This window comes from Nestor notabilis, unplaced genomic scaffold (assembly GCF_000696875.1).
Source record: "Nestor notabilis isolate BGI_N333 unplaced genomic scaffold, ASM69687v1 scaffold2145, whole genome shotgun sequence".
In the NCBI taxonomy this organism is placed as follows: domain Eukaryota; kingdom Metazoa; phylum Chordata; class Aves; order Psittaciformes; family Psittacidae; genus Nestor; species Nestor notabilis.
Genome location: NW_009929608.1, coordinates 369 through 12,407, shown reverse-complemented (window position 1 = coordinate 12,407; position 12,039 = coordinate 369). Strand labels below are relative to the sequence as shown.

General features: G+C 45.4%; 1 protein-coding gene across 1 annotated transcript in view; it reads right to left on the bottom strand.

Annotated features, from left to right (window-relative positions):
• The window catches only part of HADHB (hydroxyacyl-CoA dehydrogenase/3-ketoacyl-CoA thiolase/enoyl-CoA hydratase (trifunctional protein), beta subunit), a 12,688-nt gene extending 1,721 nt beyond the window's left edge, over nucleotides 1-10,967 (bottom strand). Inside the window, exons 1-14 of the mRNA XM_010015047.1 lie at nucleotides 10,901-10,967; nucleotides 10,496-10,537; nucleotides 10,116-10,118; nucleotides 8,599-8,695; nucleotides 7,948-7,992; nucleotides 6,392-6,491; nucleotides 5,105-5,192; nucleotides 4,355-4,542; nucleotides 3,955-4,135; nucleotides 2,924-3,045; nucleotides 1,375-1,454; nucleotides 1,239-1,286; nucleotides 751-838; nucleotides 142-216 (exon numbers count right to left, since the gene is read on the bottom strand). Of these exons, the coding sequence (XP_010013349.1) occupies nucleotides 142-216; nucleotides 751-838; nucleotides 1,239-1,286; nucleotides 1,375-1,454; nucleotides 2,924-3,045; nucleotides 3,955-4,135; nucleotides 4,355-4,542; nucleotides 5,105-5,192; nucleotides 6,392-6,491; nucleotides 7,948-7,992; nucleotides 8,599-8,695; nucleotides 10,116-10,118; nucleotides 10,496-10,537; nucleotides 10,901-10,967 (1,224 nt within the window). The remainder of the gene's footprint in view (nucleotides 1-141; nucleotides 217-750; nucleotides 839-1,238; nucleotides 1,287-1,374; nucleotides 1,455-2,923; nucleotides 3,046-3,954; nucleotides 4,136-4,354; nucleotides 4,543-5,104; nucleotides 5,193-6,391; nucleotides 6,492-7,947; nucleotides 7,993-8,598; nucleotides 8,696-10,115; nucleotides 10,119-10,495; nucleotides 10,538-10,900) is intronic.
• Between the last annotated feature and the right edge of the window lie 1,072 nt (nucleotides 10,968-12,039).

The window sequence follows — 12,039 nt, the reverse complement described above, 5'->3', positions numbered from 1 at the left end:
ACTGCTCACATCAGGATTTGCTAACCCAGAGGGGACACAACAAAAGCCCTGCTTTGCAGCACCACACCCCCTTCTGCAACAAGGGACTCAATCCTGAAGTTAAACTCAACTGAAGATAAAAGTGTCCTGATTGTGTCTTACCTTTGACTTCCTGCCCATGTAGTTTTGTGCAAACCAGTCTGAATCCATAGCCTTCAGGTTAGCCAGGATCTGCCCCTGAAAGAGAGGGAGTGTGACAGTAACAGGAACAGGCAGGCTCTGAAGAAAACCTACAGACAGTGCTACTGAGCAGAAGATATCCCAGGACTTGATACAGCCACTAAACTAACACAGCCAAACACAGGCTCAGCTTGTTAATGTCAGCTCAACCTTTGCTAGAGAAAGGTGTCATCCAGTAAGTGAGTCACCTCACCACAGTAACACAGATCCCCAACCCAATTAGTGGATGATATGGTTTCTTTCATCCAAGGATCATGGGAAGGTACGACTATCTTTGTTTACATATTACTTTAGAAGAATCTGTTTTCTTTTGGTGATTTCAAGCAACACAAGCCACTCTTAGCATGGACTGTGTCCATGTAAAATGTAATATATTTGAAGTATATACAGTACTTCTCTTTAGACATGAATGTACAATTACACCCATCTATGTTTAGCGAAGGTCTTATCAAAAGCTTTCACCAACATGAAAGCAGATGCCTACAGAATGGCTTTTTACAGCTGGAGGCATCCTTAGTGCTCGGTACTTACAGCAAAAGCTTCATGGAATTCAAAGACATCGATATCAGCCATGGTCAGACCTGCCTTCTCCAGCACTCTGGGAGTAGCATAGGTTGGACTGAAGAAGAGTTAAGAAACAAAAGTCTTACATGAATATGCTTGATCACATTACCGCCACCTTTCTCCACAGCAACCCAAGTTACGTTCCCTAGGTCCATGGTACAACTCTCTGCCTGTCCAACCAAAACACACCCCCAGGTAACTACTGCTAGTAACATCACACTGAGATGCCCCCCAGCACACCGAGGTGGGTATGTCTGCCGCAACTACTCTCCCACATTCGCCACCTCCCCCTCCTAAGTCGCACCTAGCACACTAGCTCTCACACCTCTGTGAGAGAGCCTGAAGAGATTAGTATCTCATGAGACACTTCCCCAAAAAAAAAAAGGACACATAACGGTAAGTCAAGGCTGCTGGGCTAGAACAAACTGTTAGGGCTTTTGATCATCAGCACCTACCCCAGTAGCAGCTGGTCCTTTGGATCTTGTGACACATACACGAAGTCCCTGCACGGGAGAAATGCTATTAGTAACAGAAAGAGGAGACGGAAGCGAGAGCAGACTTCGGAGGCCATGCAGAGCAGCCCCTTTTTACCTTAGGTAGGCCTTCGGTTTGTAGCCCAGTGCCAGAGCCTTCTCCTCAGACATGAGCAGAACTGCCGAGGCACCATCCGTCTGAAAGAGGCAGACAAGAGTGAGGTCACTGTCTGAAGAACAAGCACACCCTGTGCCCAAAGGAAGCCTGACAGCCCTCCTGCAGAGCAGCTGGCAGGACAGGACCTGATATTATCAGGGGTTCCAGGACATCTCCCTGTGTCTGCGTGACTGAGCTGATGGATGGGTGTGTAGATGGAACACAACATTAGCACACACATTGCTGAAGTACTTCCTTACAGTCAAGACCCACACAGAGGTGCCTAAAAGCCTTGCTAGTCTTATGGACAAGCTGGTTACCCCAAACACTCACCTGTCTACCTGGCTCCATCCCAAACCCAAAGTATAATTCTGGGATAATACAAACCACAGGCTCAACACATTGCAAAAATGAACATCACAGCTTTGGCACACAATGGCCAAATTAATTTCTGGGGTAACAGCCTCAGCTGCCTACAGACCGGCAGCAAGAGCACACCAACAGCATTTCAGCTGTTCTTACACCAAGGTTGTGGCATCACCAGTCTTATGCAAGTCCCCAGAACTACTAAAGAGTAAACAGCATTGCTGCTGAAAGGGCTCCAGCAGTAGCTACTTTCTTTTGAAGTGTTGATCAGAAACTGTGAAACAGCCTTTTAAACACATAGAAATCTGTCAGGGATGCATGCAGGAACAAGGCAGTCACCTCGAGCCCTCAGTGGGAGACTTTTACTGGCAATCACCTTCTGCTGAGTCTCAGGAACTGGGGCTCAGAAAAGCCTCACCTGACTCACAACTACCTCACACTTCAGCATCTAAAAACCCTTCCTTTAAAAATGCTAAGGAGAGAAAAAGGAGCATATGTGAAAGAGAGGTCATCATAATGGAGAAGAGAAGGCTCCAGGGAGACCTTACAGCAGCTTCCAGTGCCTAAACTGGCTGACAAGAAAGCTGGAGGGGGACTTTTTACAAGGACCTGCAGGGACAGGACATGGGGGAATGGCTTTAAACTGACAGAGGGGAGACGGAGATGAGATCTTAGGAAGAGGTTCTTCCCTGTGAGGGTGTCGAGGCACTTGCACAGGTTGCCCAGAGAAGCTGCGGCTGCCCCATCCCTGACAGTGTTCAAGGCCAGGTTGGATGGGGCTTTGAGCAACCTGGTCTAGGGGAAGGTGTTCCTCCCCATGGCAGGGGATTGGAACTAGATGCATTAAGGTCTCTTCCAACTCAAACTGTTCTGTGATTAAAAAAAATAATGATTGTATCATAAAAAATGATTAATCAAAAATGTATAATGGATCCTCATGAGGCAGCTACTGAAAAGCAAACAGGTTAAGACAGACCAAAGCTTCTGGGGTTTAGTTACTCATTTAAAAATTAAACAATCCAAGTTCACCAAAGGAGAAAATTCTTTCCCACAGGTTACAGCAGCTTGATCTACATGCCTGTGTGAGACAGAGAGACCTGGAGAGTTTTCCCCCCAGGCTCACAGTGATGGGAACATGCATTACCAGGAAGGAGGAGTTGCCAGCTGTGACGGTTCCGTAAGGCTTGACAAAAGCCGGCTTTAGCTTGCCCATCTGCTCCAATGAGGAAGGACGGATCCCGTTATCTTTGGTAACTGTTTCTTTGCCTGTTGATGAAGAAAAAAAATTACTTCAACTATGAAAGTCAGCAATATACATGAATTTGCACATCAGAAGTCTGTGCAAAAAGAAGTGCCCCAAGTGAGCAGGTATCATTGAATCACAGGAAGGTTTGGGTTGGAAGAGACCTTAAAGCTCATCCAGTTCCAACCCCCTGCCACCTTCAGGGACACCTATCGGAAATGTAATGAATATGTATGTTAAGCAACAATATAATCATGTTCTGTTTGATGCTTAAACGAGACACACATTAGGAGGAGATATCCCCTGTGCCTCCCAGCGCTGCAATAAAGAATACCTGCTTATCAACTTCAACTTCGTTGGCGAGTTCTTCATGAGTTCTAGGAATCACAACCTGGCCTTGAATGCTGCCAGGGATGGGGCAGCCACAGCTTCTCTGGGCAACCTGTGCCAGGGCCTCACCACCCTCACAGTGAGGATCATCTTCCTAATATGAAGTTGAACCAACTGGGTAGGAGATTGTTTTCAGCTCTTCCTACCCAGCCTCTGATTTATCAGACCCGGATTTTACTGAGTTTTCTCTTTGTTGTTAATAGCTTGGCATATAAGGATGGGTTCTCTCGCCTGGAAGAGCAGGGGGATTCTTGGTCCCCCTATTCCGATTTTCCATGCTCTGTCATCCCATTAGCATGGATACGAGGTGAGTGCAACAAAATTCAGATGTGTAAGGATATGTTTATATATTTAGATATGTGTGTTTAGAAACATGCTCCTATGTCAGTAGTTTTCCTGGGAGAAACAGACAGCAGAGAGTTAAAATCCATATTGGATACACGGAACATTATGAATCTGGCCCCAGTACTTCCCCTCCTTTTCTAAATAAAGTATTTCTTCACTGGACTAGTGCACACTAGCAATGAAATGTGCAGTTTTACCTGGCACTTTGAAGGGCACCACATCCAGCAGCAACCCTCCCTCCTGGGCTTTCTTAGCTAGTGTGTGTGAACGGAGGGCGTATTCATCCTGCTCCAAACGGGATACGGCAAAGGCAGCAGCCAAACGATCAGCAGAATGCCCCATGGTCTCGCTGGTGGAGAACTCTGCCACCGCTGGGAGCTACAGAATAGAATGGAATGCTGCGAGATGCATTAATCAACTGCAGGTTTAACCCACAGCACAGGACAAAGATCCAATATAGGTGAACCACAGGCAACCACCTTACCCTTGTTAAATCCTCTCCGTTGGGGCTAAATAAATTACCTAAGCCAACCTGTTTTACACTTCCTTGTAAAACAGTTTAGCTGAGTATCTTAATGCCTGAAAAAAAAAAATTACCTCAGGAGCAAAGTAGTCAGGGCGAATTTTGGAAATCAGGGCGAGCTTTTGGCCCAAGGTCTTGGCTCGGTTAAGAGTCAGCATTGTCTTCCTCATCTTCCTACTGTGTCGAATGGGAACATCTGACATTAACTCCACACCCCCCGCTACAACGACGTCGCACTGTCCAGCCGCAATCATACCCAGGCCTGTAGAATGAGACAGAGTTGCCTGTGAGAGTTGCAGGGAGAAGCAACACTGACCCATTAGTGCCTTGGATACTACATTTTATTTCCTTAAGCCTCTGGCTTTGTCCAGGTTATACAACTCTGCTTCACAGTGACTTAGCAGGCTGAACAGCCATTTTCTGAATCATACTAGTTTTGAAACTTTGCTTCCACTTCTGTCACGCAGAGCAGTTGGGAGAAGAATACCCCCAGTAATTTGAGACCGGGTCTATATTTTAGTCTGTTTAGGCTAAGATAAAGATGAAAGGTAACAACTTCTACATCATGATGCAGCCTTTGCCTCCCAAGCTATCATGGTCACTGAGCAGGGACTACTGCTGAATGCAAGGGGTATCAAGCTGCTGGCAAGTCTACAGCAGACATTCAATTCAGAGTATTTTGTTGCTTCAAAAACTTTCCTTCCATTCCAGAATTTCTTCAGATGCTTACTTATACTCACTAAGCAGTGCAAGTTAGATGAGGGATGTAGAGGAGCTGATGAGCTCCTCTTGAAACCCACAGTTTGCTCTTCCAGCCAACATACCTGTGGTCATAGCCTGGTTTGAAGAAATGCAAGCCATGGTGACTGTATGGGCTGGAGTTTTGTCAGAGAAACCAGCTCCCAAGGCAGCCTATGAGCAACAAAGATTGGCTGTTAAAACCTGCACCTTTTGCTCCACAGGTTCAGAGCTACCTCCTGCCCAGTAACACACCTTTCCAGAATAAGCTGAAAACAAGTACATTGCAGTTCCATTCAGCCAGTCCCTGCAGCAGCTCATCTCCCCAGACGCTGGGAACAGGAGGAGATGGCAGCTGCCCAGGCTCTCAATTGCATTATGCAGACAGTCGCTGCCCCCCCACTAATAAAGAGACAAACTAATCACAATTTCACACCTCACAATTTCAATTTTCCAACTACTTGACATCATTTTGCTTCACCTCATTTGCTTAAGGCAACAAGTGAAAGGATTTTAGATCCCTCAGTAGAAGGCACCGTGAGTCACTTCGCACAGAACAGAAAACATTTCCTTCAATTCAAAATGCAGTGTCTTGTTTGACCCAGCTGAGAGCGCAGCCTCCCACTGCAGCAGAACTGCTGCCAGCATGACCTGCCCTAGTTGAGATGTGGCCAACTAGTTTAAAGTTCAACAGTTGTTTCCAAGTTAGAATTATACCACAACCTCATCTGACTGGCACATGACAAAAGCAAGCATTTGCATATACAAGGCTAAATTGGAACTGGAGAGCTTCACAATGGCCTCTTTCCAGCCTAGGTTACATCACAGTTTTGCCCAGTTGCACAGAACAACAGCAGAGGCTCCAGGTTACAGAAAAATCACATGCCACCTCTGTAACATTACTTCAGTGGACTATAATATGTATGTATAATATGTGAATTTTGTTTTCTGACTGCCAGAAAAAAGGGCAGCTAATCTACTCCCTTTCAAATCGCTCAAAAGCTGCAACTGATCAGCCAAGTAAAATAAATAAATACCAAAATACCACAGTAAAGCAATCTATCACAGCACAGTCTGGCCCTCCCAAGCACTTCAGGCAAGCCAGCATTTGAGTGAGATCCATTGGTAGTTAAGAGCTGAGTGATCAGCAATCATTAACAAAACCTTCCCTTTCAGGGAAGAATCAAGCATTAGAATACAGTTGACCTAAGGCAGATTACAACAGGAGACAGAGTCCCACACAGTTATGCTGCACAACTCTCGTATCGCATTTAAATGAACCATGATACGGGAATTTTCTTTTTTGCAAGTGTTTTGCCATCTTCATATTAGCAGCAACGAGAGTCACAAGGGATATGCTGCACATAACTTACCTCTCTGGCCACATTACTCGTTTTCACCTCCTGGATAACTGTGCCATAAACAATGTAATCCACAACATCCCTTGGGATGCTGGTCCGGTCCAGAAGCCCCCTAAGGAGAAGATTACAACAAACAGTATTTGCACCACGTAAGCAATAAACTTGTCACAGCCCTCAGACATCCTCTTTCCACCAGCTTAGCTGGAGAACAAGGCAACAACGGAGCCACATCCAGAGGAAATCCTGTGTATAGCTGTACTTTATGAAAATGTAATTGACTACAGACTGCAAGTAATCATGGCAATAAGAGCACTATAAATGATTACAGAATTTCATGGAAACGACTACACTACACCCTCACCCCTCCCTAAAATGGTTGTTAGTATCTTCCCCAATTTGGGGTATTCAGACATCAAAATTAAAGGAAAAGGGCTTTAAGAGATAAAGCAAATTAACTTTGATGTAGGAACACATAAAACTTCAATAAAGGTGCACAGAAAACAAGCAATGTGAAAAATACTAGAAAACATATTGTGCGATTTGACAGAAGAGCTCAACGAACAGGCCAGCACAGCAAATCCCACTGCCAGCAGCGATTTGAGGCCCCTGGGATTCACATGTAGTTTCATACACTACCAAGCACCAAAGAGAAATGAATCTAAAGGCACCTGAAACCTAGAATCCTAGAATGGCTTGTGTTAGAAGAGACCTTAAAGATCATCCAGTTCCAAACCCCCTGCCATGGGCAGGGACACCTTCCACTAGACCAGGTTGCTCCAGGCCCCAGCCAGCCTGGCCTTGAACACTGCCAGGGATGGGGCAGCCACAGCTTCTCTGGGCAACCTGTGCCAGGGCCTCAGCACCCTCACAGGGAAGAACATTTTCCTAAGATCTCATCTAAATCTCCTCTCAGTCAGTTTAAAGCCATTCCCCTTTTTCTTGCAGCACACTAAAACCCCAACATCCAGGGAACAGCCCTCACGCATGATTAACACACTGACTGTCAACCAAATCAGTTCTTTCCTTGGGCCTTGAAGTCTCCTTCCCCATGCACCCAGTAAAGCCTTCTCTCTTTTTAACAGCACTTTGCCCTGCTCAACCAACCAAACCCACAGCTAATGGCCTACAGCTTTTGTCAAATCACTCCAGAATGGAAGAGACAGACAAGATGACAGAATCTGCTTGTTATTCTTGTTGCCATTTAGTTTTCTCTAAATGGCAGGGTTTTTTTCTCAGGTTGTTTTTCCCGTAAGTTGTAAGTACACTTCAACACACAGTAGCTATGATCTCTGTATTTAGAAAACTACAGAGTTCAAATTAACTAAAATTTGCCAAGTAGGAGAACAATGGCATCTCTTTGTAACAAGACACTTTAACACAAGCCTGTTGTAAGCCCTCCTGCTTAAGCCACCTATGAAGGTCGTGGTAGACCATGAAAAATGAGGTGCCTGTATGGTATTGTTTAGAGACAAAGCAAGAGCCTTGCCTTTCAAATCTGTTGAAGCCACTGTACCAACACTGGGACCCCAATGAGTTTTCTGGGCCCTTCTAGTATTTGATTTACTTACTGCAGTGCTGCTCTTGCTAGGTCATGTGGCATAAGATCCGCATACCTAGAAGTTAAAAAGAAGGACATACTCAGGTGCGTCAGAAACCAAGAGGTCTACTTCACTGCTGTAAGCGCACATCAGTGGCAAAGAGCTAGTGACATACCAGAAATGCTCCACTGACTGCGCTTAAAATCAAACAGTTCATACCCCAGGTTGTGAAGACTCTGTGTAAAGGCCACCACGTAATTGCTGTATTAGAAACATTGAAAAGCAGCAGCAACAGAATAAATCCTAAGAGTTAGGTCTGGTCTTAATTCAGGTATGTGTTTGGTAGCATAACAGTCTAGGAAGAGTCTACAGCAGACTCTGCACATCCTGCAATTTTGTGAAATGCATCGCTTTATCGGCTATAGATTCACTAACAGGTTCCTCTAGACACGCAGCATAAATCCTCACTCTTCTCAGAACTCATACACATGGTCAATCTTCTTCAGACCATGTTTTTTCATTAGCTTAAGCTGGAATAACCGTAGCAGCCCGACTCACTGACACCTCAGTACTTTTAGGCATAATGACTACATTAAAATGGACAAGTCAGCCAACTTTTTTCACAGAAAGAATACACTATTAACCAAGTCAGCATGTATCTTCTTTTTATTTCATACTTACGTGGTGCCAGACTGCAAAAATGGAATACGGACACCCTCCACCACAACAACATTCTTCACACCATTTCTGGCTAAGGTCTTCTTACTCTTAGGCTGGACTGGTAAGAAAGAAGCAATGTTAACAAGAGTACTAGCAAGCTTAAATTAAGATCCTACAAAATCATACTACAAAACTAAGGAAATTATTCTCTTTTGGTGTGTAAGTCATTAGCAGAGTAGGTAGGACACCTGAGCTGTAATCTTGTCTCTGGCTAATTATGCGGTCTGTGAAAAAAAGATACCACCCCTCAGTATGTCCCCTATCAGCAGATTCATTTATAGCTACACTGAGGCAATGGTACTGCTCTCTAAGCACCTAACTCCCAGTCTCTGCTACCGCTGACAAGGTTACTGCATGAAGCAATGCTTCTGAAAATACTGCACAGCTTACAGTACAAATGAGACAGACCGAATTCAAAGCTTGAATAAGATCTCTCACTTGCGGAGCAGCGAGAACTGCAAAGAGCTACCCACCTTTCACAGTAATTGCCAAGGTATGTGCTCTTGCTGCACAGTAAAGGTAAGAAGGTGAGATGATTCAAGGTAAATCAAAACACAGCTCAAGAAGTTAACTAACTTTTGCTCTCGGAGGAAAGCAGTAGCAAAAGTAGCGTGGGTAGTTGCTGAGGGTAACTTGCTACTTCTCCATCAGGTGTCTGAGCACCTCAGGTCCAAGGCAAAGCATGTCACGACACAGTGTTGCTCAACAGGACACTGCCATAACTTTTCTGGAGTGATGATTAATGAAGAGAGTTCAAAGAGAACTTCCAAACACAATCAGGCCTGCAAATCTTAGCAGGCGTATATGGCAGCATGGGTGCAATTCCTTTTCCAAGCAGGAAAAGGATGAAGACATGTAGAAGCAAATTAAGTCTGGCTAAATACTGTGTTCAAGCAAGTGAGGATGGAACTCCAACACTGCTCTTGGCTCTCTGTGCAAAGCCAAGGAGACAAGGGGGAGCTACTGTCTAGGCCTGTTTCCAAAACCCACACACCTTAGAGCATGTCACCTGAGCAACTCCCCCAGTGAACCCCAGAATGCTGGATCACCCCAGCCACTAGCTAAGGGCCACAGCTAAAATTCCCTGTAACTGTTTGTCCTGAGCAGCTCCAACAAGAACTGAGCCTCTTAGTGGTCTTACTGGAGTTCAGAGCTAATTCCACAAGCTTCTATCAGGGACAATCCCCCCCGCTCTGGGTAAGTGATCTGCTTGTGCCCAGATGGTTTTTATACTCTGAGCTTAGCATCTCGGTTTAGGTTCTAGAAATAGCAATCTGTCAGGTGACGATGGGGCTGAGCTCTGGACTGGTCACAGCTGCTGAGAACAAGGGGTACACAGAAACTGAGAGGATTCTACTGCAAACTGCAGTTTACCTGTGATTTTACTTGTCTGCAGCTTTTGCAGAGCACTCAAACTACTTCTACAGTCACAGAATGGTTTGGCTTGGAAGAGACCTTAAAGCTCACCTAGTTCCAACCCGCTGCCAAGGGTAGGGACACCTTCCACTAGAGCAGGTTGCTCAAAATCCCATCCAACCTGGCCTTGAACACTGCCAGGGCCTCAGCACCGTCACAGGGGACAACTTCTTCCTGAGAGCTCATCTAAATCTCCCCTCTGTCAGTTTAAAGCCATTCCCCCTTGTCCTGTCCCTGCAGGCCCTTGTCAAAAGCTCCTCTCCGGCTTTCCTGTCAGCCCCTTTAAACACTGGAAGCTGCTCTAAGGTCTCCCCGAAGCCTTAAGGCAGTCTGCACTGTGCTTCTGAGATTTAAGTAGAATGACACTCTGAAAAGGGAGGCAGCTTTAAAAATCATCTTCTCTAGCACAGACCCATTGAGGTTCCTGGTGTTTTAGCTTTACCTGCAGCTTGTAACAGAGGAGAGCAGCTGAGTGACCGAGCAACTGAAAAACAAGAAATTAAAACAGTGCCTGTCAAACACGAAATGTTAAAAACATTTTTAGTTTCTGTAAGAACTGTTCAAAACATATGATAAGGTCATAATAAGACAACTGCACCTGAACACCTCTAAAGTATTTTTTAGTTTGTCCACAAAAATAAGACAGTTCATATTACAACACGAGGTTCCTCCTACATCCAAGATGGTAACTGACAAATATGGCAACACTGAATTATTTTTTAAAAAGTCATCTTTAAGATGACAAGAGAACAGAGATTCAGATACAGCACCTATCCCAAACCCAACACTTAAACCAGAACTTTATGACCTCCCAAGTCAAGCTTTCAATAAATGTAAAGATACTTACAGCCCCTGGCAGCCCATGCTGAGGAAGCAGGGAGCTTTGTGACAGCATAGGTCAGCATGCAACTCATTTTGATATCTAGAGAGCTGGAGAAAGGTTGGTATTAATCCAATCTGGTCTATTCAGAATACAGTTTCAAGCAATCTGCCTGCTTCGCACAGAGCAAAAAAAGTGGAGAAGACACTCCAAGGGCAGCAACAGGGAGAATTGCTTCCTTTTGCACTTTTTGAACACACAAAGAGCCTGGCTTATGACTGTGGCCTGCAAGAGTTCCTGTAAATAAATAGTTACCTCCACAGTGACGCAGAACTGTACGAACAGTAACCGGCACAGTTTTTGATTCCCCTCCCAGTAACTGTTCCCCACTTGAAAACTGTCCCAGTGCCTAGCTAATCTCACTGCCAGCGTGACCCTCCCAGCACACTCTCTTTGGCACAACATCATGCCACTACCCCTCGTTTTAACCTCAACAACTTCTGTTGAATATCCCCACGGGAAGCAGAATGAGTTGGTATCTTTTACCACAAAAAATTCCTTGGTTGATTTCCCAAAGTTCATTCCAAAATAGAGTTTTCCCTAAAAAAAATCCTCATCTGAAGTTCTCATTGACCAGGGCAAAAAGCAGTCCTCGCAGCTCCAGTTCTTTGGTGGCTCACAGCAAAGTTCACCTTGCTCTGACACACTTTCAGCACTCAAGCTAACAGCACTCTCTCCCCCAAATACATTGTTTCCCTAGAGGGTTACACCCACCTCCAGCCCCAAGCCCAGCCTACCCAGGTACTCAAATCCCAGCCTAAGCTGCCAGCTGCCACTGTTACGCCTCACACCATACAGCTCCGCACCTGCAACATGCCACGCAGCATTCCTCATTTCCCAGCCTGCTCTGGCTACACTGGCACCCCACAAACCAGACCTGGGCTCCTCATGTCAGCAGAGATCTGAAAAAACAGCCTTCCTCACTGTCATCCTTTTCTGGATCTGCTCTGTGCTCTCCTTCCACATGCACCAGGCTCCCTCCACACACCTGGCTGAAGCTTTTCAGAGAATCCTAGAATGGTTTGGCTTGGAAGAGACCTTAAAGATCATCCACTTCCAACCCCCTACCACAGGCAGGGACACCCTCCCCCAGAACAGGGTGCTCC